This window comes from Eretmochelys imbricata, chromosome 8, assembly GCF_965152235.1.
Source record: "Eretmochelys imbricata isolate rEreImb1 chromosome 8, rEreImb1.hap1, whole genome shotgun sequence".
Lineage (NCBI taxonomy): Eukaryota > Metazoa > Chordata > Testudines > Cheloniidae > Eretmochelys > Eretmochelys imbricata.
Window position 1 is genome coordinate 63,304,389 of NC_135579.1, and position 27,332 is coordinate 63,331,720.

General features: G+C 39.2%; 1 protein-coding gene across 3 annotated transcripts in view; it reads right to left on the minus strand.

Annotated features, from left to right (window-relative positions):
• The window catches only part of KCNT2 (potassium sodium-activated channel subfamily T member 2), a 293,358-nt gene that overhangs the window by 111,245 nt on the left and 154,781 nt on the right, over window positions 1–27,332 (minus strand). For all 3 annotated transcript variants that reach the window (XM_077824102.1, XM_077824101.1, XM_077824100.1), the window contains exons 11-13: window positions 22,330–22,466; window positions 9,643–9,706; window positions 758–866 (exon numbers count right to left, since the gene is read on the minus strand). In XM_077824102.1, coding sequence (XP_077680228.1) covers window positions 758–866; window positions 9,643–9,706; window positions 22,330–22,466 — 310 coding nt within the window. The remainder of the gene's footprint in view (window positions 1–757; window positions 867–9,642; window positions 9,707–22,329; window positions 22,467–27,332) is intronic.

Below are 27,332 nucleotides of genomic sequence, written 5' to 3' on the forward strand. Positions count from 1 at the left end.
AACATCATCTGAAAGATAAGATGTTCTATCAGTACAGAACACTATAATTATGCCACATTAGGTTTTGTTCTCACTGTCAATTTTGATAGAATTTTTCCATTTTCTGAATGGAAAATTCAAAATGAATTTTTTTTAGAATCATTTCAGAATAAAACAAATTCCTTCATTTCAACATTTTGAAACAATTTAATTTCAGCATATTATTTTCAAAGTAAATGAAATTACACTTCTATTTAGAAAAATCCCATGGGAATATCCAATTGTTTTGCAGTCTAAAAACTTTCTGGGAAACTTTTTTCCAACCAGCCCTTTTTATAAGTACATCTGTAGAAGGTGTTATAAATGTTTAGGAGCCATGGCTCTAGGGAATCTACAATAGACTAACCATTTATTAAAAACATCTTTTAATCATTTATTACTTTTTAATGAAATATTTATGAATAGAGCCTTAATAAAGTGTAACCAATATTCTTCTGTTATGTTTCTGAGCCTGAGGCTTTGTTTCATGTGTTTTCTTGACACATGGAGAGCGTATAGACCAACGCTCCTAACAGCTTCAGTGTTACCAGTCCAGTATGTGACATTGAGCCCAGGGCTACATCTCCATGCATGGCAGCGAGGGGTATATTTCTGTTTGGGATGACTTTGGGTAGGAGCAAGGTGTACAATGTTGTACAATGTTTACAGACAAAACAACCTTCCAGAGAATACGGACAGACTTTTTTTTTGTAAAAAATCACTGAAATTTGAAGCTTACCTGCAAACTTGATGTGGAATTTATTTTCGGGTTTTAATATTTGAACATATAACGGACATTTTGGAGCAAAGTCTTTAACTGCCCAGGCTCTTAAAATGGTTTGATGATCCTAGAATAAAATAGGAAATACAATGTGATGACAATGGAATTCAAGTAATCCTTTTGTTAAATCAAACGTAAAAATGCCCTCCTAGCTGCTGACCAATCTGATGACTACGTTTCAGAAAGGTCACTTTAAAATCATAACACACTAGCTGATTGTATACATTTATATATTTTGTAGTTCTATACTGTATGGGGTCATGTACACTGCCAGGTTGCCATTTAGATTTGTACGAAATCTAATCTATGTAATCATTTATATGGCCCCCATCATTGTAGCATCTGGAAAAAAGCCATTAATGGAGATGACAGCACAGGAAAAATAAATAGATCACTATAAACATGGATTTTTTTTTTAAAAAGTCCACATTTATGCTAAATGCTAATGGTCCTTTATAATATAAGTAAAAGTCCATGCTCATCTGTTTCCTTATACAGAGCTGAGCCTCTGCCTGTGGACTGAAGTTTTGAAGGGCATGAGTGAGGACATGCTGTCTCCATTCCAAGTTTCCCCCCCCCCCCCCCTTAACTAAGCCCTATAGAAGCTATTCTATGTTGCTTGTGCAGAGTGGGAAGGGAAGCAGGAAGCAGTCTTACTCCACCATATTCTCCTTCCTCTTGCACCTGCAAAGCAAGATAGTCTGCGGTCACTTACACAATTTCTCCCTTGCAACCACAAATTGTTGACTAGCTACTTGTACTTGAGTAATATTGTTCTTTGTTGTTTTATATCTGTGTCCTTCACTTTTCTTACTCCATCATATTTAGCTCAAAGGAGAAGTCTATACAAAGAAATGCCATTGTAAGGAACATGATGATACTAATGATTAAAAAAAGTTATTTAATATGAAGCCCTAAATTTTAAATACATCCAGAGATCCTAGTAGCACTTGATGGTAAGTTTGCATTTTTGATTTAACCTGGAAATATGTAGATTATTCTTTTCACAGCACACTCAAGCTTAATGTTGCTTCTTACAATTTAGGAAAATATATCCAAAGGTAAAAATCCCCAATTACCCAGGAAATAATGACATTCTGTTTCTTATTGGGGGGTCTTATTCCAGTAATCTCTGAAAAATTTTCAAATTTAACTCATTTTTATCAAAGATGCACATATTGAAACACAGTTTCCTGTCAGTTCCACATCACAGAAAGCTAAGAAATGTGTGTGTGTGTGTGGAAGAAGAGGGTTGGGGTTTTGGTTTGGTTTGTGTGAAACAACCCTGTTTTAGCAACACAGTTAAGTTAAATGATTTTCACATGCTAACTGAATGATCAAGCATATCATAATACTCCTGTTTGTGAAATCATAGCATTTTATTGAGTCCCAGCATTTGAATGAGATTAAAAGATATGGAGTTAACCCTTTAAATCCCAAGGTTTTTGAGCCACAACAGACCTAATTTGTCACTTTTTTGAGAAACTATAAAAATGTGCAGATATAATGGTAGAGTTTAATTATAGACCAATACAAGTATATTTCCAAGACATCTATTGTATTTTCCATACTTTAAGAATGAGGTGCTTTCAGCAAGAACTCTTTCATTATTGAACACCATGAAATAAGTATATAGATTAATATATTCAATTTCATGAAATATTGTTAAATTCAATTTAGCCTTAGAGGAACATATCAATTTTCATTTATTTCAGAAAAAATAATAACTGAGAGCAGCGAACAGGAACCAATTCTGTGGCCATGCCTAGTCAAGAGAGAATGAAAAGAATGATTCATTACGTTTGCAACGTCATCAGTAAGATAAGCTTCCAGACTAGATCATAAGGGAAAATCTCTGCCTGAAATAGTGTGTAATTGATATCTTCAGACCACTCCACTATAATGTCAATTGAGGCCGTACCACATATTCTTTCTGTGAAGTACTAGAATGACATAACGGATATTTTCAGGGAGGTAAAGCAGATTTGTTCAAAAATTGTGTTTGTGTTGCGTTAACTCTCAGTAAGATGTAAGGAAGACTGAGCTTCAAGAAACTGCATGTGGAGATCCCTTTAAAAGTCTAGCTTTAATGTGGTCACGGAAGTTCCACCTCAGCACTATGCGCTAAGCACTATGCTGTAAGCATTCCTTTTAGTTTGCAAAGACATCTAGCAGGCTCAGCTAATTCCTTTACCTATAGTAGGTGACTTTCCATGCCATCTGCGTTCTTACTGTTTTGTCTCATTAATGAAATGATGCTCTAACCCACTGCCACGGTCACAGAAGGCCCTGAAAACAGCAAAATAGATGCTTGGACATGAAAATACTATTTCATACCCCAGCATGTGTGAGAGGTTTGGAGGTAGAGATTGGCCAGGGCTGGAAAATTCATGTAGCTGCAGATCCCCTACCTAATAATTGTAGAGGGATAGAACAACAGTTGCAAGGGATAATGCAGCCTTCAGTCATTGCCTCTTTGATAGGAGGATTTCTTTTTCCACACCTCTTGCACGGCAATATACACACAGCTTGTTTACTTAGGTTGTGTGTAGGGATGAGGCTTTGCCTAAATGAATTTTAAACTGCTACTGATACAGTAGACGCAAATTATTTTCCTTGCCCATGTTTAATATAATTAAATAAATGATGTAGATTAGATTTATTACAAAAAGTATTCCAGTTCTAATGCATCAGTGTTACTCTCATGAGTTAGGTAAAATTTCCCATGATAGATGGAAAGTATACCAGCCAATGTTAACTTTTGTTATACGCAGTAATCATATATATATATTTCTTCCAGAGATTATTCCAAATATTTTCTTTGCATTTTTTTTATTTCCTTTGTTTTGATATTATTTCCTCCCAGTAGCTTAAAGCTGTCAGGAGCTATAGTGAGCGGAGTATTTTTGTAGAGAACAAGAATTTTTTTTTATTAAAGACAGACATTTTAAATAAAAACCACATTGTCCTAAATGTAAAACACTGATAGATTATTCATATAAAGAAAAGAGGCAAACCTTTAGAAGTTAAAATCCATTTCAATTTTAACATTTGCAGAACATATGTTGCCACACTTGTTATACCACTACATGCTGTAGCTCCTTTTTTAATATTCTCTTTGTGATCCTGACAGTACAGAGGTTCACCTTGAAAAATATTTATAAACTTTACTTGTGCAATACATTCAAGTATTCATTACAAGATCACCTCTGTGCAAATGCATTATTCACTCAACCTGCTCTCATGGCACTCACTGTCACGTTGCTCTTGTTACCCACATGATTTGTGTCATTCAAATTGTTACCAGTGTGGGGAAACTTCCAAATGCAACTTGGGCAGAGTCTAAAGCGGGCTAAGCTGGAGTAACATATGCCCCAAGAATGTTTACATCCCAAGAAGCCTGCTTTAACTAACACATCTTTAAACCTTCTTGTTATTGCCTTTTAAACCTTCCTGTTACTGCTTTTGCTGCACGTCTATTTTTTAATAAATGAGTGACACCTACTAATACACAGTATATCAAAGTCAGAAGTGTTGTGTAAGGAGATACTGTCTGGGTAGTGGGTGTAAATCTAAGGTGGTTTAACATACCTGCTGAGGGAGTTAAAAGAAGGTGTAAATTACACCAACCTGGACTCCTGCAATCTCATCTGTGAACTTCTAAATGCTTTGTACAGCCACATAGTTTTGTACTAATACTTGACTGTAAAGAGATTTGTACAATTTAAAAAATAAATAATAAAAAGCTCAATTTTTACAGTAGTTCAGAACAAAATTGTTTAGAATAAAGTTTGTTTTTATATGTCATCTTTCATAGTCATGGTATCTAATATAATGAGTTAAGTGTTCATATAATAATTCAGTGACTGTAGGAAACCTGAAGAGTCCATTCAGTGATTACCACAGAGGGGTCTGCACAAGAAGCTGCTGCCACAGGGAAAAGAGTTAGACTCCAAAAGGTGCTCTTCGCCATGTCACTTCTTGGCCTAAACAAATAGCATCCCCTACCAGACAACAGATAAGATGGCTAATAGGGGGTGTGGAAAGTTGACAAATGCCTGCCCGCACTACAGGAAGCTCCCACTTCTGATAGGGAATAAGGAAAGTGGCTAGTGGCCCCACTGAAGTCACCTGTTGTCTTGCTGCTGTCCTGCTAAACTCTAGTGATAGTCCATGGATCAGGCCCAACATAAATCCTGAGTCTGCAATCCATGGACCTATTGAAGTGGCAGGCAATGGCAGCCTCTTGCCAGCCAACAGCAGTCATAACAAATGAGCAGAATCACTGACTAGTCAGAGCCGACAGGAGCTTTGGGTTGAGGGGAGAGGAACCACTTTGTTCTGAGTTTTGATGTGTATTTTGGCAGGCTCAGTTAATTCCTTTACCTATAGTAGGTGACTTTCCATGCCATCTGCGTTCTTACTGTTTTGTCTCATTAATGAAATGATGCTCTAACCCACTGCCATGGTCACAGAAGGCCCTGAAAACAGCAAAATAGATGCTTGGACATGAAAATACTATTTCATACATAAGGGACACTTAAGTTTTGTAGCGATACCCAGTTTGATTGTGCGCTTAAAATATTTGCATGCCCTTGAATGGATCTTTGACTATTGTGCAGTGGAAATTAGAGGCATAAAAAAGTAGCTAAGCAATGGCACTTCTACCAGTCCAGCACCCCACTCAAGTGTTGCAGTTTAAAATCAGCTTTGGATATAAGATGTCAGGGTGCACTCTGAAACCAAACCCTTTTGGCTCAGTAGCAAGCTATAACCATTGTAGCCATTCTTAAACATTGAACTTCATGGTGATGCAACAGGGAACTGGCTTTGGTAAGTTGAAGCTTTCTCAAATTCAACCATAAAATATATCCTTTTTTGAGCTTTAAATTCCATTCTGATAGCTGATACTCAGCTGCCTAATTTCTGTTCTCATATCCCCTTCTGCATGATTTATCCCTCACCCTCCCTCTTGTCCATCCTCCAACCAGTGTTGGTCTGGTTTCCATAAAGGTAGGAAAGGCAAAAAAGTGTGCCTGGAGGGGTTAGGAGTGGAAAAACTAAATCTTAGTGTTTTTGAGGAGAAAAGGGAGATAGACTTTACGGGCCATGCCCTTCATATAGACATTTACACCCATGCAAAACTGCTGCCAAATCAGAATGGTGGTGACAATTTGCACAGTCACAAACATCTACAAAAGTTGCAGGTCAATATAGAATCAGGCCCACAGTCTACGATGGAAGAAAAATGTTGCCCTCAATAAGTGAGCATTGGTCAAGAAAACTCTTTCTGATGGAGTGGGAAGAATAAAGGCAAGACTCCTGTTGGGAGAGAGTCATAGTTACTGAGTAGGACAGCCCAGATTAAGGGCAGGAATTGAACTCAAGAGCAGGGCAATTCTACTGAAGAACTATCTGAGTGTAGGACTAAGCAATACACATAGTGAGTACTCTACCACCAAAATGGGGAAGCGTTGGTATAAGCAGTGCCGCCACGACAAGGCCCTTCCCCTTAGGCACTGGTTATAGGGAAAAAAAGTCTTTATAGTAATATGTAAAAAATTCAAGGTAACAGGACAGGAGAGCACAATTGATGCCCCTTTGTCAGTGCTCAATGTGAAGGGAGACACTACAACGGCCATTAGCCACCATGTTAGCAGTGGCCCAGCCCACATTCCAACAAGGCATTCAGATCATAGATAGCAAAAGGTAACAGGAACATTTCTTCAATAGTATTTGTATTTTTGAATGCTGGCTGCTCTGAATATATTTGTAAATCAGTGTTGTCAGCTATCTCTTCTGGAAGTGGCATAGCTAGTGCTGTAAGCACAAAATGGAGACTGTAGTAGGGCAGCCCTGACACTAACTTGTTCTGGGGCCTTCAGCATGTTGCTTTACTTCATTGTCTCCTCGTCCGAAACAATTAAGAATAACTTTTCTTACCTACGTCAAATAACATTTGTGAGGCTGGATTAGTTGAACTCAGCCTCACAAGTTACCAGTTGCACTGATGTTTCCCAGGGCACAGTGTCCCCGGTGGCAGAAAGTCTGCTTGGAGGGGTTCCAACACTCCAACATGCCTCTGCAGCCCCAAAGTAGCCAATGCTGGCTGGGATGGATGAAGTACTAGATGTCCAGTAGATGTGTTGATTCAGCATGTTCTCCTAAACAGCCTCCTTTGGAGTTCTGAATATCCTTTAAAGCTGTCCTTTCCTGGTAGAAACTTTGAGGAAGATAACACCAAAACTGCTTTTCCTTCATCAAGGTGAATCTCTCCTGAGTGTAGCTGCCCCTACCATTGCAGAAAGGTGCAAGTTGCAATCTCGTGCACAAGCAGTGGTGAATCAAACCCTCTATTTGCAGAGTTATTATTCTGGATCAGGTGGTTAAATAATTTAGGTTGTTTTGGTTACTAGTATGTTTTGGATTGCTATCAGTAGAGGGAACCATTAACAATTCAACAAGTATGAATTTACCCGAGTACTTGTAGTAACGATAGCCTCTTCCTGTACTTAGAACAGGAGATGCCACAATACCTCAGTCACTGCAGCATGGCAAATTCTGAGAGCCTGCTCTCCTTGAAGCATGCTATTTAATTGTCCTTCCAGTACCTTTTGCTGCAGTATTCTCAGGATTTTGTAACTTATTATCAAGGCCCTTTTTGGAGGTAGGTATCAAATGTTAGATGATGATATCAGTTTTGGGAATGTCTTGGTAGGCGCCTAGGTCCAGATGCTCACATTATCACTGATGTCAATTCAGTCATGCCCATTTACACCAGCTGAGAGTCTGGCCCTTTGATTTGCTTTGAATTAACATAACTTTTGTGGCATATTCAAACACCGTCTAAGGTGTCTTAATACAAATGAACAATTGCCCCACTAAAATCTGCAGCTAAGGGAGCATATATTCCACTCCAGGGGATCATCTTTTCTTCTTCTGACCTACAGCTTTATTGGTTCCGTTGTCCTGCCTTCTCTGGTGCTGCTGCTCTGTCCCTGATAACACTGCCTGAAAAGTGGCATGTTTAAGGTGGGGAGTAACTGGGATTGGAAGGCTGAGATAATGGTTATGATGATTGGATTATAGACTTATTTATTTATTAAATATACTGTATAGCTTTATGCAGAACCTTCACATTTTCTGTGTTAAACATGAAGGATGGAAAATTAAGCACCACTTTTTATTGCCTAGAATGAGATCAGTAGCCTGAGAAGTAGATTATACAATATTACAGTCTGGGTCAAGTCCAGCTAAAATTCTTAGATTTTACATCTCTAGGCACGTTTCTTTGTTTATACATCTCTATATAAAAAGGATTTTTTTAAAAAAAGGTGGGGAAGATATAAGTTTAATTGAAATTACTGAAAATTATAACCATGTGCACTAGCAAATTACAAAAACTGTCTTGATTTCCTCTGGTAATATGTAAGATTCCTAATTTAACTCCACAAATGCTTAAACCTAAGTGAACCATCCTCTGCAGCCTGAGACCCTTTTGAGCAAAAATTACTAACTGTATTGTAATTTGAGATGGAGGTGTGTGTGTGGCGGGAAGCCTGTGACCCTCTTGAGCAAAGACTACTAACTGTATTGTACTTTGGGATGGAGGTGTGGGGGAAGTAAGTAAGATGTGATCATAAAACTTACTTCTATTAGTGGAGTTTTCCAGTGGGTCTTTCAAAGCAACAGGGCAGAACGCTACTCCAGTGCACTCTAGCTCTTATGGAAATGTTTTTAATTTTATCAAAAGATTTGTGCGAATCTGGATCTGTTTAAATTATCAGTGGTCTCCCTTTATGGATGTGTACTTCCCATTATTAACAGTTGTTACCAGACAAATAATAATGAATGATTTATTCAAAGAATCCAGCCTCTCTTATTTGTGAATTGACCACTTTTTGTCAAATTCAATAGTTATTAAAAATTAATCACATAATTTCTATACATAATTCTTAGTCTGTAGCTGTTTGGAAGCAGTTCACAGTGGGCACCTGATTTTTGAGTGGAAGCATAAGGAACACCATATGTCTGTTTCCTAACTGGATTAATATAACTCTTAGAATTGTGTTTCTAGCCCAAACATTGCAAATAGTCCCATTGACTTCAATAAGATGTTCTGCATGACTAGAAGCTACTCCTGTGAATATTTACTGATTTTTTTGCCTATATAATTATAAAGAATCAGTATATTTCATATTTTTGTACTTTATATTACCCCTCTGACACAAAATAAAAAAAATCACAACAATATATTTTGCACTGCATGAAAAATGAGTTTTATGTTTACATACCAAGATTTTAAATCTCTCTAATTTTCTTGTATAAATCTGACCTTACCTCTTGTTTGTACAACTTTTCTTACTAAGGAAGCAGTAATTTACAAAAAATTGTATGTGAGATGTACTATTAAATTCTGTGTTATAAACAAGTGCAATCCTGTCTCCATTGAAATCTATTGCAATTGACTTTAAAGTGGCCAGGATTTCACCATTTATGTCTAAGATGTATGTGTAAATTGGACAGTTATAACATTTACCCCTAGTTTTCTTAGACTCTAATCTCTTTTGGGCAGGGGATTCTTTTTGTTTCATGTTTGTGCAACACCTATTACAACGAGGTCCTGCTCCCTAACTGGAGCTCCAGTCTGCTATGGTAATACAAATAGTAGTTTACAAAGAATAAGGTCCTACGAGAATAAGCGCGCCCCTCATCCCCCTGTCCCCCGCATCTTTCTGTCAGATCCAGAAGGGTGGACGCCTACTTCTGCACAGAGCTCATAATAGTAATAACAGTGTGAACAGCATACACGTGATTTTTAGAAGAATTTCTAAAGAACTTACCGCTGCTGGCCTGTCCACTTCGCACCGGCTACTCAGAATGAAACAGGCCTCAGCATCATCCATCCTAAAAGCAAATGGAGAAAGCAAAAACTATCAAATGTTATATATTTCTATTTAAGCCACCATGTCATCTGTGACAGCAATCCAAGTGTGCACAATCCTTACAGCATAAATTCTTGCTATGAACTTGTATTTCTAACAGTTAATGATAGCTTTATGCCTAGAAGTATATTGAACCAAAGTTTTAAGTCAGCTATTTTCATGTATTTTCTGAATGTCAGCTGTTTCTGAGTTTCGCCACATAGTCGTTCTCAGTAACTATGGCTCTGGTCTTGTGGTACACCTTTTACTAATACCAAAAGGAGTTGTGCCTCAGCAAAAGCTGAAGTATTCGGCCTAAACTCAGTACTTTGTAAAATGCCTTGGGGTATCATGAGTACAAAAGGTGATATGTGGAACCAATGTATTCACTCTAAGAGTACAATAATTCATGTCCCTTTAACCAACCTATGTGATCGGGGACTCTTTACTGAGAAGAATAGACAGGACTGTAACCAGAGCTGATCCAGAGAATAGAAGGGTATGCTGTTTTCCAGGTGCTAAGATACGGGATGTAGATCTGAGGTTGAAAAGGATCCTAAAGGGAGCGGGAAAGAATCCTCTAATTATCCTTCATGTGGGAACAAATGATACAGCTAGATTCTCGCTGGAAAGTATTAAGGGAGACTATGCTAGGCTGGGGAAGATGCTTAAGAAAATTGAGGCTCAGGTGATCTTCAGTGGGATTCTGCCTGTTCCTAGAGAAGGGCAACAAAGGTGTGACAAGATTATGACTATCAACAGATGGCTTAGGCAGTGGTGCTATAAGGAGGGCTTTGGGATGTATGGCCACTGGGAGGCATTCATGGACAGACGACAGTTCTCTCGGGATGGACTTCATCTGAGTAGGGAAGGAAATAGACTTCTAAGATGGAGGCTGGCACAACTGATTAAGAGAGCTTTAAACTAGGAATTTGGGGGAGATGGTTGGGAGATGTTCAGATAATCTCCACGCCGGATTTTAGCATTGAGAGGGAAGAAAACGAAGTAAGAAAGGATACAGCCGTGGGTAGGAGAATGGATATAAGGAGGAAGGGCAATGTGCATACCAGTCTAATAGGTTATACTGGCTGTAGAATGACCATCCCTAATCGGGTACAGAATGTGAGCGAGGCCAAACAGCAAAAATTAAGATGTTTGTACACTAATGCGAGGAGCCTAGGTAACAAAATGGAGGAACTAGAGCTAGTGGTGCAGGAAGTGAAACCAGATATTGTAGGGATAACAGAAACATGGTGGAATAGTAGTCATGACTGGACTACGGGTATTGAAGGGTATGTGCTGTTTAGGAGAGACAGAAATAAAGGTAAAGGTGGTGGAGTAGCATTGTATATCAATGATGAGGTAGAATGTAAAGAAATGAGAAGCGATGAAATGGATAAGACAGAGTCCGTCTGGGCAAAATTACACTAGGGAAGAAAACTACTAGAGCCTCCCCTGGGATAGTGCTTGGGGTGTGCTATAGACCACCGGGATCTAATTTGGACATGGATAGAGCCCTCTAATGTTTTTAATGAAGTAAATACTAATGGAAACTGCATGATTTGTTAGTCTCTAAGGTGCCACAAGTCCTCCTTTTCTTTTTGCGGATACAGACTAACATGGCTACTACTCGGAAACCTGCGTAATCATGGGAGACTTTAACTTCCCAGATATAGACTGGAGGACTAGTGCTAGTAATAATAATAGGGCTCAGATTTTCCTAGATGTGATAGCTGATGGATTCCTTCATCAAGTAGTTGCTGAACCGACTAGAGGGGATGCCATTTTAGATTTGGTTTTGGTGAGTAGTGAGGACCTCATACAAGAAATGGTTGTAGGGGACAATCTTGGCTCAAGTGATCATGAGCTAATTCAGTTCAAACTGAACGGAAGGATTAACAAAAATAAATCTGCAACTAGGGTTTTTGATTTCAAAAGGGCTGACTTTCAAAAATTAAGGAAATTAGTTAGGGAAGTGGATTGGACTGAAGAAGTTATGGATCTAAAGGCAGAGGAGGCCTGGGATTACTTTAAGTCAAAGCTGCAGAAGCTATCGGAAGCCTGCATCCCAAGAAAGGGGAAAAAACTCATAGGCAGGAGTTGTAGACCAAGCTGGATGAGCAAGCATCTCAGAGAGGTGATTAAGAAAAATCAGAAAGCATACAGGGAGTGGAAGATGGGAGGGATCAGTGAGGAAAGCTACCTTATTAAGGTCAGAACATGTAGGGATAAAGTGAGAGAGGCTAAAAGCCAAGTAGAGTTGGACCTTGCAAAGGGAATTAAAACCAATAGTGAAAGGTTCTATAGCCATATAAATAAGAAGAAAACAAAGAAAGAAGTCAAGGATAATCTAGGCATAGCCCAATATCTAAACAAATACTTTGCCTCAGTCTTTAATAAGGCTAATGAGGATCTTAGGGATAATGGTAGCATGACAAATGGGAATGAGGATATGGAGGTAGATATTACCATGTCTCAGGTAGAGGTGAAACTCGAACAGCTTAATGGGACTAAATCGGGTGGCCCAGATAATCTTCATCCAAGAATATCAAAGGAATTGGCACATGAAATTGCAAGCCCATTAGCAAGAATTTTTAATGAATCTGTAAACTCAGGGGTTGTACTGTATGACTGGAGAATTGCTAACATAGTTCCTATTTTTAAGAAAGGAAAAAAAAGTGATCCGGGTAACTACAGGCCTGTTAGTTTGACATCTGTAGTATGCAAGGTCTTGGAAAAAAATTTGAAGGAGAAAGTAGTTAAGGACATTGAGGTCAATGGTAAATGGGACAAAATACAACATGGTTTTACAAAAGGTAGATCATGCCAAACCAACCTGATCTCCTTCCTTGAGAAAGTAACAGATTTTTTAGACAAAGGAAATGCAGTGGATCTAATTTACCTAGATTTCAGTAAGGCGTTTGATACCGTGCCACATGGGGAATTATTAGTTAAATTGGAAAAGATGGGGATCAATATGGAAATTGAAAGGTGGATAAGGAATTGGTTAACAGGGAGACTACAGCGTGTCATAGTGAAAGGTGAACTGTCAGGCTGGAGGGAGGTTACCAGTGGAGTTCCCCAGGGATCAGTTTTGGGACCAATCTTATTTAATCTTTTTATTACTGACTTAGGCACAAAAAGTGGGTGTGTGCTAATAAAGTTTGATACAAAGGTGGGACGTATGCCAATTTAGAGAGACCGGGATATCATACAGGAAGATTTGGATGACTTTGTAAACTGGAGTAATAGTAATAGGATGAAATTTAATAGTGAGAAGTGTAAGGTTATGCATTTAGGGATTAATAACAATAATTTTAGTTATAAGCTGGGGACGCATCAATTAGAAGTAACGGAGGAGGAGAAGGACCTTGGAGTATTGGTAGATCACAGAGCCGCCAATGTGATATGGCTGTGAAAAAAGCTAATGCGGTCTTGGGATGCATCAGGGGAGGTATTTCCAGAAGAGATAAGGAGGTTTCAGTACCGTTATACAAGGCACTGGTGAGACCTCATCTGGAATGCTGTGTGCAGTTCTGGTCTCCCATGTTTAAGAAGGATGAATTCAAACTGAAACAGGTACAGAGAAAGGCTACTAGGATGATCCGAGGAATGGAAAACCTGTCTTATGAAAGGAGACTCAAGGAGCTTGGCTTGTTTAGCCTAACCAAAAGAAGGTTGAGGGAAGATATGATTGCTCTCTATAAATATATCAGAGGGATAAATACTAGGGAGGGAGAGGAATTATTTAAGCTCAGTACCAGTGTGGACACAAGAACAATTGGATATAAACTGGTCATTGGGAAGTTTAGACTTGAAATTAGATGAAGGTTTCTAACCATCAGAGGAGTGAAGTTTTGGAATAGCCTTCCAAGGGAAGCAGTGGGGGCAAAAGACATATCTGGCTTCAAGATTAGACTCTATAAGTTTATGGAGGAGATGGTATGATAGGATAACATGATTTTGGCAATTAATTGACCTTTAACTATTCATGGTAAATAGGCCCAGTGGCCTGTGATGGGATGCTAGATGGGGTGGGATCTGAGTTACTACAGAAAATTCTTTCCTGGGTATCTGGCTCTTGAATCTTGATTCTTGTTGAATCAGGGTTTAGCTTATCGCCATATTTGGGGTTGGGAAGGAATTTTCCTCCAGGGCAGATTGGAAGAGGCCCTGGAGGTTTTTCACCTTCCTCTGTAGCATGGGGCATGGGTCACTTGCTGGAGGATTCTCTGCTCCTTGAAGTCTTTAAACCACGATTTGAGGACTTGAATAGCTCAGACATAGGTGAGAGGTTTTTCGCAGGAGTGGGTGGGTGGGTGAGATTCTGTGGCCTGTGTTGTCCAGGAGGTCAGACTAGATGATCATAATCGTCCCTTCTGACCTTAATATCTATATCTATGAATCTAAACACCTTCAGATACATCAGGGTACTTTTCTGTACATAACTCAATTTCCTATCTTAGGTATAATAATATGCACTGCCAGAAAATGTATGAAAAGTTCATGTTGTACTGATACTTAGTCCTTCTATAGTGCATTTCCTCCACTTATCTCACAGCACTTTAAAGAGGGGTGAAATAATATCTCCATTTTAAAGATGGGAAATCTGAGAGAGATTAAGTGATTTGCGTATGGTCACACACTGAATCAATTTCAAAGCTGGCCAATTGAATGCAAGTCTCATGACTTGATCCTCTATATGGTATTGAGAGGTTAGAAATTTGGAAAAATGTTCCACCTGACTGCTTTTTGAAGAAATTTCTGATTTTGAGATCAATATGACTCATATTAAAACAAAAATGTATTTTTTAGTGTACAATTTGAAATCAGACTCCCCTTAAATGTACATAGACACATCTATTTTAAAACCAAAGCTAAAACATCATATATCACTGTTTAAATTTAATGAAAAAATCCATTGTAGAGTATATGACTGATACAGATTCAAACACTAAATTATAGGGCAAATTTTGCTTCATATCATGTGTATCCCCATTAATATCCATGGGCTTGACCAAGTGAAATAGAGAAGAATTTGGCATGTGTTCCATTTTAAAAATCTTACTCAGTCAAACCTTGCTGATGTTAATTATATCAATGCAAAGCAAGGTCCCAGTTCCGGAAGTACTTATTCATGTGTTTCAATTTTATTAACACAAGTAGTCTTGTCATTTTTCTGGATTTTATTATATGATGATATAGGATGCTTTCAATAGCATTACTCAAATACACAAAGTTAAATATATGCATAAGTGTTTGCTGGTCTGGTCCCAAAAGTCAGAATTTAAAATCTTGGAACATTCCTAAATATTGTCCGTTTACATATCTGTACAAGTTGGATAAACTTGTTACATTTCTGGGGATGGTAAATAGTGATTCCTCAGAAGAATAATTATGTGGGTGAGAATATATCAAATTAAGTGCATTGTATTAGAATCTTTCTGTTTCTCATTGCAATGCAGTTACATAACGGTATTATTTTTTTTTCTAGGGCATCTTAAAATATAATCACATTTTATATCTCATTATTGATGATGAAATGTTAAATAGGAAATACAATTAGATATTGACATTAGATTAACACAAGATTACTGTCCATTAAAGACTGCTGCTCAATGGGCAAAATTCAGCCTCGAACCTAGAGCTAGCACAAAACCTATGCCCCACTTCAAATCCTATTTACCTACTCAAAATAGGAGTGCCAGGAGATTTAACTGTTGGCCTTGTGCTGACCCCTTGCAAATTAGCTAATTTCACCAAATGTGATAGAGGACATCTACAAATGTCATTTATATATTTTTTTTTAATTGAAACCTGGACACATTGTAGTAAAGGATTGTCTGACAAGGTGCATATATTCATCATCTCCTGTGTAGAACTAATTGAATTATTTGTTATTAACAAATAATCTGACAAATGTATGAAAATAATCTAATATCTGACTGTATTATTTGAATTAACAATTTTCAGCCTATTGACTGTTTGCAAATAATTGAGGTTGGCTATTCCTGGCATGTGATTGGTCACTTAAGTCACGTTATTGTTTCTGCTCCATACATGGGTCAATAAAAGTTTGCAGACAGGATAATTATGAATAGCAAAGCTTGCATGAATCAAAGTATTTGCACCTCATTAATGCAGCAATTCCTCAAACATTGTGGTGAGTAAAATCACATTTCAGTGAATGTTTTTGAATTTTAAAAAAGGCAGCTGTGTAACTGAACAGCAGTAAAAACTATTGAGTGGTTTGTGAGCAGGGTTTCTGTAGTATTCAAGATGTTTCACTTCTAAGGTACCTAAGTATTAGATTTCATAGGCCAGTCACACGCTGAATTTCCATGTTGAATACAGAGTTTTTTAGAATTAAGGCAGGACTGGTGGCATTGTGTATTATTATTTTTGTCTCGTACTTTCCATTACAAGACCTCATTTTCAGTTGCTTACAACTTTGTAAAACATTAGCCATTGGGCTGAAATTTTCCATGCTGGGTGCCCACTTCCAGTGCATTCCCTTCCAGAGCCTGTAATAGAACCCAAGATTACTAAATCTCACCAGTTCTCTGCTGTCAGCAAATATCTATGAAACCCACTGGCAAAGTGTGTATCTTTCCCTCTCTAGTGCTGCTCTATATAGAGGATGACAACTTACTATTGCTATCAATTACTCGATTAGCTCAAATAGCAGAGGACTGTGGGGAGGATCTAAAGGTTCCAACCCCGTTGATGAACCGTGTGTGTGTTAATATGATGGCACATGATGACATTTCTGAATCCTCAGGTGGCCTTTTTTAAAAAAACCTAGGAAATTACACACACACACACACCAATGTTAATAAAACATTTTATTAAAGTTGCAAAGTCAAGCACTCAAAAGTTAGGAGAGGATAGAATTAAAATGGCTTCAAACATAGTCTATTGAGGGCTGTTGTGCCAACCAGAATTACCATGGGTGATGGTGTCGCATGAGACATCATGTAGTGAAGTTTCCACATTTGGCTTACTTCTTTGAATACATGAATTTATGGGGCAGCTTCATGGGCACCCCAGGTAAGGTTAGGTTGTGTACCCCTTTGTGCATTGATGGACAGTCTGAGAGCATGGTGTGCTGTGGTATTTTTGTCCATGCGAATAACATGGTGGCAGAACATGCAATGCCATTTTCGAATATGCAAACTTAATTCCTTAATGAATCTTAGTTCATCCTCTTGTGCCTACGCATTATGGTACAGTAAAAGTACATAATCATATGCTATTTTTCCAGAGGATTCCTGCCTTCCTCAGTGCACAGGATCGACTTGCTCTGGGGATGAATCAGGGTTGTGCAGTGAAGGAGGCTGTCTATAGGATACCTGCTTCATTGCTGAAGTTGGAAGTTGTGTACTGAATGAAAGAAGGGATTGCAGAAAAATTTAAAAGGAATGTCTCGTGGTTAAGACAGTTAAATGCTGCCCTGCAGAATTGGATTTGATACCTGCCTGTGGCACAGAGTTCCCATATGATTCTGCGCAAGTCATTTTAACCAAAATTTTGGAAGGTGGTCGCACTGTGTTCTTGATTTTCTGGGTGCCTAATTTGAGATCCTGGGTCCGGATTTGCAGAAGTTCTGAGCACTCAAAACTGTAATGGTGCCGTGCTTGAATATTTAAAATGCTATATAATTCTAAGAACTCTGAAAAATCAGATTCTAGGCAATTCAAATTGGGCACCCATAATTAGTGACTACTTTTGACCTTAATCTCTTTCTTCCTCAGCTCCCCACTTGTACAATTAAGGTACCACCAGCCCCTCACATGACATGCATTTTGTGAAGATAGATTAATGTTTGTGAAGCACTCACATAATATAGTGATGAACACCACAGAAAAGCTCATGAGGAAATAAATAATTTGGTTTTAAGAACAGGGTTTGCATTTTCAATAGATAAGACATGGGGGCACACATACAACAAAATATGGAATAATTGCTCATAATTGACCACTGTCCATTCTGTGCACTGAATGAAACAGGTGTCCTGTGGAAATAATGCTATGTAATCATGTAATTAAAGACTGTATCATCTTGAATATGCAGGAGGAGACTGGATTATGGTTGAAAAGGCAACCTTAATTTTAGAATTACCCTAACATTTGAGTTCTTGACTTTGTAACCTTAATTTCTTTTAACAGTTTTTTCTGTAATATGTATATAAATTTTGATGAGACAACCAGATTTTATTTTTATTAATAGTAACCAAACTGCCTAATATTTTATTTACTAGAGAAATTTACCAAGCATCTGTTATTTTTCAGTATGTTGTTTTTCATAAAAACCACTGAAATATAGCAACCTCTTAGTTATTGGGTTATATTTCAAACTAAATGTTCTATTAAGTTCCCACCATGCTGCTTCCCTTAGGACATGTTAAAAAAAATCTTTGGGTACATTCAATTACATGTTCTGCAGAAAAAAGTACAAGTCTCCAGTTGACTAACTTCAGGTTATTATAGGCTAAATGCATATGATTATGCTCAGAGAACAGCATTTTGATTCTTTTTCACCTCCTAAGATGTAGAACAAATGTTAACTAAATCCCACTAAAGAATCATAGAATCATAGAATATCAGGACTGGAAGGGACCTCAGGAGATCATCTAGTCCAACCCCCTGCTCAAAGCAGGACCAATCCCCAACTAAATCATCCCAGCCAGGGCTTTGTCAAGCCTGACCTTAAAAACTTCTAAGGAAGGAGATTCCACCACCTCCCTAGGTAACGCATTCCAGTGTTTCACCACCCTCCTAGTCAAAAAGTTTTTCCTAATATCCAACCTAAACCTCCCCCACTGCAACTTGAGACCATTACTCCTCGTTCTGTCATCAGCTACCACTGAGAACAGTCTAGATCCATCCTCTTTGGAACCCCCTTTCAGGTAGTTGAAAGCAGCTATCAAATCCCCCCTCATTCTTCTCTTCCGCAGACTAAACAATCCCAGTTCCCTCAGTCTCTCCTCATAAGTCATGTGTTCCAGTCCCCTAATCATTTTTGTTGCCCTCCGCTGGACTCTTTCCAATTTTTCCACATCCTTCTTGTAGTGTGGGGCCCAAAACTGGACACAGTACTCCAGATGAGGCCTCATCAATGTCAAATAGAGGGGAACGATCACGTCCCTCGGTCTGCTAGCAATGCCCCTATGTATACATCCCAAAATGCCATTGGCCTTCTTGGCAACAAGGGCACACTGTTGACTCATATCCAGCTTCTCATCCACTGTAACCCCTAGGTCCTTTTCTGCAGAACTGCTGCCGAGCCATTCGGTCCCTAGTCTGTAGCGGTGCATGGGATTCGTCCGTCCTAAGTGCAGGACTCTGCACTTGTCCTTGTTGAACCTCATCAGATTTCTTTTGGCCCAATCCTCTAATTTGTCTAGGGCCCTCTGTATCCTATCCCTACCCTCCAGCGTATCTACTTCTCCTCCCAGTTTAGTGTCATCTGCAAACTTGCTGAGGGTGCAATCCACACCATCCTCCAGATCATTAATGAAGATATTGAACAAAACCAGCCCCAGGACTGACCCTTGGGGCACTCCACTTGATACCGGCTGCCAACTAGACATGGAGCCATTGATCATGACCCATTGAGCCCAACAATCTAGCCAACTTTCTATCCACCTTATAGTCCATTCATCCAGCCCATACTTCTTTAACTTGCTGGCAAGAATACTGTGGAAGACCATGTCAAAAGCTTTGCTAAAGTCAAGGAACAACACGCCCACTGCTTTCCTCTCATCCACAGAGCCAGTTATCTCATCATAGAAAGCAATTAGATTAGTCAGGCATGACTTGCCCTTGGTGAATCCATGCTGACTGTTCCTGATCACTTTCGTCTCATATAAGTGCTTCAGAATTGATTCCTTGAGGACCTACTCCATGATTTTTCCGGGGACTGAGGTGAGGCTGACTGGCCTGTAGTTCCCAGGATCCTCCTTCTTCCCTTTCTTAAAGATGGGCACTACATTAGCCTTTTTCCAGTCGTCGGGGACTTCCCCCGATCGCCAATGGCTCTGCAATCACATCCGCCAACTCCTTTCGCACTCTCGGATGCAGCGCATCCAGCCCTATGGACTTGTGCTCGTCCAGCTTTTCTAAATAGTCCCGAATCACTTCTTTCTCCACAGAGGGCTGGTCACCTCCTCCCCATGCTGTACTGCTCAGTGCAGCAGTCTGGGAGCTGACCTTGTTCGTGAAGACAGAGGCAAAAAAAGCATTGAGTACATTAGGTTTTTCCACATCCTCTGCCACTAGGTTGCCTCCTTCATTCATTAAGGGGCCCACACTTTCCTTGACTTTCTTCTTGTTGCTAACATACCTGAAGAAAACCCTTCTTTTTACTCTTAACATCTCTTCTCTTTTCTCAAGATCAGTGGGAAAGCAAAAAAGGCAATTTTTTATATATTTTTTGGGGGAGAAAGGAGGCACAATCATCTCTCAAACAGACCTTTTATTTTTCTTCTTCTTTTGAACATCCAGTATTAGCTCTTTATCAGAGATAGAAATTTGAGAAGACATTCCTCTCAAGACTCCGAAGAAATGCGATGTCTGGCCTATCATCATCTATTAAATTCAGATCAAGTTTAAACTTAAAATAAAAAAGAGAAGAATTGTTTCTAGGGCGGTATTATCTAATAGGTTATCTAGTATTTTAGTATATTATCTAGGTTGTACCTAACCTACATGGGTTAGGTACAATAACAAAGCATGAACATTCTGTAAATAGGAAGAAATGGTGATGGGATGCAATGAATACTAAATAGGCACTGATTTGTACTATGTGTCTTGATGTTTTGTTTGATTCGTGTGTGTGTGTTAACACTTCCTGGATGGGAAGAATAGGTGTACAGATCTTGCTATAGAAGCTTGTTGTAATGAAGGTGTTGAAGGAGGAGGGCATGGAGGCATAGCAGACTCATGTAAAAGGGCACACCTTCCACTTCTATCTTCCTCTGAACATATAGACTACTTGGAGACTCTCTGCTTGTAAATACCGCATGTGGTTTATTTAAAATGTTCCCCTGGCACCTTGACTTCATTGTGCAGCAACTTATGTATAATAGCAGCTTCTTACACCAAGGACAGGAGAGGAAAGAGATCTCTCCCTCAAAAGTTGCTCTTGGGACTTCTCTTGCCATCTCTCCCCTGTGTCACTTCTTTCCTATGACTTTTCTACTTTCCGGGCTAATGGATTTATTAGCCTTGTAGCTCTCTCCAGATCATCCTCAATCTATCAGTTAGGAACAATCATCATAGTCAGGTTTACTCCTCTGCAACTAACTGGTGATAAAGTGATCAGAGTGCTGGTTCTGCTGTTGCCCAGCACTCTGTCACAACCAGGTAAAGCAAGTTTCTTACAGTGTGGGGATTGTGTTGAATGAGGTTAAAATGGAATGGGTGCAAGATGTGAAGGGGAATATTTGCTTTTGTTTTCTTTCTTTTTACTTCAGTTGGTCCAGATACCACTGAATCATATCACTCATGCGAATTCTAAAACCACTTATCAGCTTTCCAGTATCCAGTGTTGTATCTTAAAGTATACAAACACCACAAGACAAAAAGTGGTTAAAAAGCAGATATAGGCTCAGGCAGCCCTGCCTTGCCACAACTGTAAACTATGCCAGGCTCGAGCAGGAGGCTTAAAGGGAGAAGCCCAGACCAGAGGGCTCCATCCCAGGAAGATAGACAGACTTTTCATTTTCAGCTCCCAAACAGGAGCCCAGTCAAGGGCCAAGCTGCTTTAGGTTTCCTGTCAAGATGGAGCAGTAGTACAGGTGGTTAAAGGACTCTTGAGGGATTGTGCTGCTCTTTATTTCTATTAGTTTAGCTTTATTTCCTTTGTCATGTTAGGAACTGGGATCAGGGGCTTGATCCCACAGTAGATCTCTGCTAAGAATGTAAGTCCCTTGAGGAGATGGTGGGCTGACTGAGGAAGTAGTCCAGGGAAGAAGCAAGAGTTCTGACGATATAAAACTTAATCACATGCTTCAGTGTCCCTGGGCTGAAACTCTAAGTAGGAAGAGGGACTGAATTCTCCTAAAGCCTCACAGATACCAGACACAAGGGGCTAGAAGCATTATTGGGCTTGGACCTGGGCCACTGATGCAAGGGCAAGGAACTACTGAGTTAAACTCTGTTTTTTCCCCAAAGGAGTGAGACTAAATGTGTCCTGGCTAGAAGGTCAAGCCCAAGATGAAGGGGACAGCCAGTGGACCTGGACAGCTGGTTGGCAAGACTATGGAGAGAGCACACCCAGCCACAAGTCAGTGCATCAACTGGTAAGTCATTTTGTCATGAAAAGCAATTATTTGATTTATTTCTGAATTGTTTTAATGCTGCTTTTAAAATTGAGACAGAAGAGACAAGTGACGAAAAGCTTGGTCCAGTAAAGTAGAGTTAGATTAAGAAATGGCTTTAAAAAAAAGTTAGGAACAAAGCTAAATTATGCCAAAGATTTACTCATGTTACCCTTCTAAAATGCTCAAACTTCTTTTCTAATCTGTCTCATGTTGTTTGTAAACCTTATTTCAGAAGTATGAGTTGAAACAAATAAATGAAAAATATATTAGTTTTTGCCTACTTAGCTCTCAACAGGTCCTGATCTTTCAGTGCTGAGCCTTGCAGATAGATAACTCTTTGAGACCACATTGGAATTTGCAACACCCTTCTCACTTGAGCATCCATCTCAGTAGGACACAAAATAACCACATAATAGTCCTGTCAAAAATATAAAGGAGAATAGAAAAGGCACATAGATTATTTACTGTTACCTTCTGTTGTCACTGGAGTATAGGTTAATAGAGAATCTGAAGGTGAAAAAGTATCTAATAACTTTTAAAATGGTTTCTTGGATAAACTATTTCAACATTGCACATTTCAGATTCTATAATAAAACTGGAGCTTTAAAAATTGTTACAACATTTTTCATAAACAATTCAGATCCCCATCCAGTTTATAGCTGGTAAATTTATTAGGTTGGCCTTGATGGAAACAAGCAAATATTATGGATGTTTTCCCCAGATTAAGGGTCAAATTCAGTCTCCGTTTCCGATGTGGTTCTGCTGTGAGCAGGTGGTGGAATGAAGAGGAGGAATTCAGGATGTCTTTCCTTCCTCCAATGAAACTGTGCAGGAAGAGTAGTGAATTGGATCCAGCATAGTACAGATCCTCTGCTGCTTTCATAAGAGATCACTTATTGCATAAGTGTCCTTTGTAGGATACTTCCACCACTGAGATGACGGAACCTCTGGGACCTGTGGTAGGAGGATTTTGCTCCCCTTCTCCCCAGGGTATCATCTCAGCACCTGGCCTGGCTATTAAATATACACTGTACACACAATTATGAATTGAATGAGGGTCTCCCATATCCCAGGTGATTGCTCTAATCACTGGGCTAAAAGTTATAAGGGGGGCACCACAACCTTCTTCTGCTGCCACCAGATTTCGAATGGGACCTGATCTTTTAGGCAGCCTCTGAATGTGCATATCGCAATCTTGCCTCTTCACATGACTTAGGCAGCTGAATGCTTATCTTCCCTGAGGTCATGGATGGCTCTGGAGCTTAAGTGGGAGATAGGCACGTAAACTGAGGCAGAAATGTACGTGCCCAGAAGCAGGAACTTAGGTGAAGAAGCAACATTTACCCTTACATGTCAAGTGAGTTTAGAAAGTATTGTGAATCTCAGTGGAGCCAAAACTGGGTCTTAAGTGCCTAAATCTGGATCTTCAGTGACTATGTCTGGAGCAAATGTTCCTAAGAACATTTGTGGATCTGGACCTACATGTGAAATACATGTTTGGTTATCATCCTCTGTGTTGCTGAGGAGGATAAAAGTCTCAGAGAAGATCAACCTAGAGCAAAGGGAAATGAACCTATAGTTGGGACCCTCTTTCCAGATGACTTCATGCTATCCTCTTGTTCAGAGAATACATTTCCAGGCGAGGGGACCCCTGTTAGGAAGAGACAAGTAATATTAATATTAATTAATTGATTATTAGAAGTATAGATAGTTGTGTTTGTGATGACTGGGAGAACCACACGGTACATTGCCTGCTGGATACGAAGGTTGAAGACCTCTGCAGACAGGTACACAGACTAATGTGTGGTGCTGGGGTGGTCATGGTCCATGTAGGTACCAATAATATAGGGAAAGGTAGGAGAGAGGTCCTGTAGGCCAATTTAGCCTGCTAGGTAAGAGGTTCAAGTCCAGGACCTTCATGGTGGCATTCTCTAAAAGGCCTCCAGTTCTATGCCCAGGGCCAGTTAAACAGGCAAAACTGCAAGGTCTCAATATATGGATACATGATGGTGAGTGGAGGAGGGAGTTAGGTTTATTAGGAACTGGGGAACCTTTTGGGAAAGGAGGAGCCTATACAGTAAGGATGGGCTCCACCAAAACCAAAACAGAATCAGATTGCTTGTGGGTGACATTAAAAATATCATAGAGGACTTTTTAAACTAAGGGCTGGGGGAAAGCTGACAGGTATAGAGGAGCACACGGTTTGGAGAGACATTCTTTAGGGGAGGATTTTTTTTAACAGGGATACTCTATATCCTAGTAAAAAGGAGAGGCTAGAAGTTGATAAAGTACGGGTAGGAACTGAAGAAACAGTCAAAAAAGAATCCCATTCAATTACATCACATGAAGGCAGACAACTAAATATTGACAAATTCTATAAGTATTTGTATACAAATGATAGAAGTCTAAATACTAAGATGAGTGAACTTGAGTGGCTGGTGTTAAATGAGCATATAGATATAATAGACATAACAAAAACTTGTTGGAACAATGATAATCGGACATTGAATAGGTCACAATCATGGAGAAGTGACACTGAAAGAAAGAACAGTCATATACGGTAAAAAACAAACAGTACCAAAGAATCTCTATGGATAGAAATTCTATGCTTGAATAATAGTATAGCATTAGGAATATATTATTGACCACCGGACCAGGGAGGTGACTGTTAAATGCTTAGGGAGATTAGATAACCAACAAAGGCAGAAAAAATGGTGATAATAGGGGATTTTAACTATCCCCATATCAAATAGGAACATGTCACTTCATGATGGGATGCAGAGATAAAATTTCTCGACACTGTTAATGACTGCTTCTTAGAGCAGCTAGTCCTAGAACCCACAAGAGGAGAGGCAATTCTTAATTTAGTCCTAAGTGTAGCACAGGATCTGGTTCAAGAGGTGAATCTAGCTGAACTTCTCAATAACAGCAACCATAATGTAATTAAAGTTAACGTCTGGGGTGCGGGGGTGGGGGGAATATACCAAAGAAACCCACCACAGTAGCATTTAACTTCAAAAAGGGAAACTAAACAAATATGAGGAAGCTAATTAAACAAAAAAGGAACAGTCACAAAAGGGAAATGCCTGCAAGCTGCATGGAAAATTTTTTAAAACCACCACAATAGAGAAAACTATATGTATACACCAAATTAAAAAAAAAAAAAAAAGACCAAAAAATACTGCCATGGCTAAACAATACAGTAAAAGGGGTGGTTAGAGACAAAAAAATAAATCCTTTAAAAATTGGAAGCCAAATCCTACTAAGGAAAATAAAAAGGAGCATTCACTCTGACAAGCCAAGTGTAAAAGTATAATTAGGCAGGCCCAAAAAAGAATTTGAAGAGCAACTAGCAAAAGACAGAAACGAACAGCAATAATTTTTGGTAGTACATCAAAAACACGAAGCTTGCCAAAAAATCAGGGGAGCCCTGGATGATTCAGGTGCGGAAGGAGCACTTAAGGAAGGCCAAGCCATTGCAGAGAAGCTAAATGAATTATTTGCATTGGTCTTCGCTGCAGAGGATGTGAGGGAGATTTCCACACCTGAGCCATTCTTTTTTGGTAACAAATCTGAGGAACTGCCCCACGCTGAGGTCTCAATATGAAGATTTGGAACAAACTGATAAATTTAACAGTAATAAGTCTCCAGGACCAGATAGTATACATCCAAGAATTTTAAAAGAACTCATATATGAAATCTGTAGAACTTTTGACTGTGATATGTAACCTATCACTTAAATCAGCCTCAGATGACTCGTGGACAACTAATGTGAAGCCATTTTTTTAAAAAAGGCTCCAGAGGCGATCCTGGAAATTATAGTATCAAGCAAATAGATTGAAACTATAGTCAAGAACAGAATTATCAGACACCTAGATGAACACAGTTTGTTGGAGAAGAGTCAACATGGCTTTTTTAAAGAGAAATTGTGTTTCACCTATTTATTAGAATCCTCTGAGGGGGTCAACAAGCACGTGGTCCAGGGTGATCTAGTAGTGGATATAGTGCACTTTAAATTTCAGAAAGCCTTTGACAAGGTCCCTCACCAAAGGCTCTTAAGCAAAGTAAGCAGTCATGGGATGAGGGAAGGTCCTCTCATGGATCAGTAACTGGTTAAAAGATAGGAAACAAAGGGTAGAAATAATGATCAGTTTTCATAACGGAGAGAAGTAAATAGCAAGGTCCCTCAAGGATCTGTATGGGAATCTGTGCTGTTGAACATATGCATAAATGATCTGGAAAAAGGGATAAGCAGTGAGGTGGCTAAGTTGGTAGAGGATACAAAATTACTTAAAATAGTTAAGCCCAAACCTGACAATGAAGAGTGACAAAGGGATTTCACAAAACTGGATGTGTGGGCAAGAAATTGGCAGATGAATTTCAGTGTTGATAAGTGCACATTGGAAAACATAATGCCAACTATACATCACAATGATTTGGTCTTAGTTAGCTGTTAACACTCAAGGAAGTGATCTTGGAATCATTGTGGATAGTTCTCTGAAAACATCTTCTCAATGTGCAGCAGCAGTCAAAAAAGCTAATGTTAGGAAGCATTCAGAAAGGTATAGAAAATGACAATAAATATCATAATGCCACTAAATAAATCTGGTACACCCACACCTTGAATACTGTGTGCAGTTCTGGTTGTCCCATCTACAAATATATATTAGAATTGAAAATGTAGCAAATGGCAACAAAAATGATTAGGGATATACAACAGTTTCTATAGAAGGAGAGATTAAAAAGCTTGGAAAGGAGATGGCTGAGGGGAGATATGATAGAGGTCTATAAAATCATGAATGGTGTGGAGAAAATGAATGTGTTGTTTGCCCCTGCACATAACACACAAAATAGGCATCACATAATGAAATTAATAGGCAGCAGTGTGGCAGCATGATGGGCAAAGGGTTGCTGATTCAGCCCTGTAAACACCAGCTCCCATTTAAGGGAATAAATTAGAGCTAGCTGGAGATAACCTGGTCCTAACTGGGGGAACAGAGACAGTTTTTGCCTAATTAGCCTGGGGCTATATAAAAGCCTCAGGGGATGGAAGAAAGGGAAAAGATAGGAGTGGAAGCAGGGAATTAGCTCTTCCCTCCCTCCTGCAGATGGTGAAGGGCCAACTGTACACAGTGAAACAATGGTGGGAACAAGCCTGTGCACCAGTGGTTACTAACCCCAGGGTCTCAGAGTGACTTTGTGGACCTAGCAGAGGCAGGAGCCAAGGGAGACTCTGCTACACATGGGAGCTTGTCCAAGATCCCATGCTAGAGCAAGTGTTTGG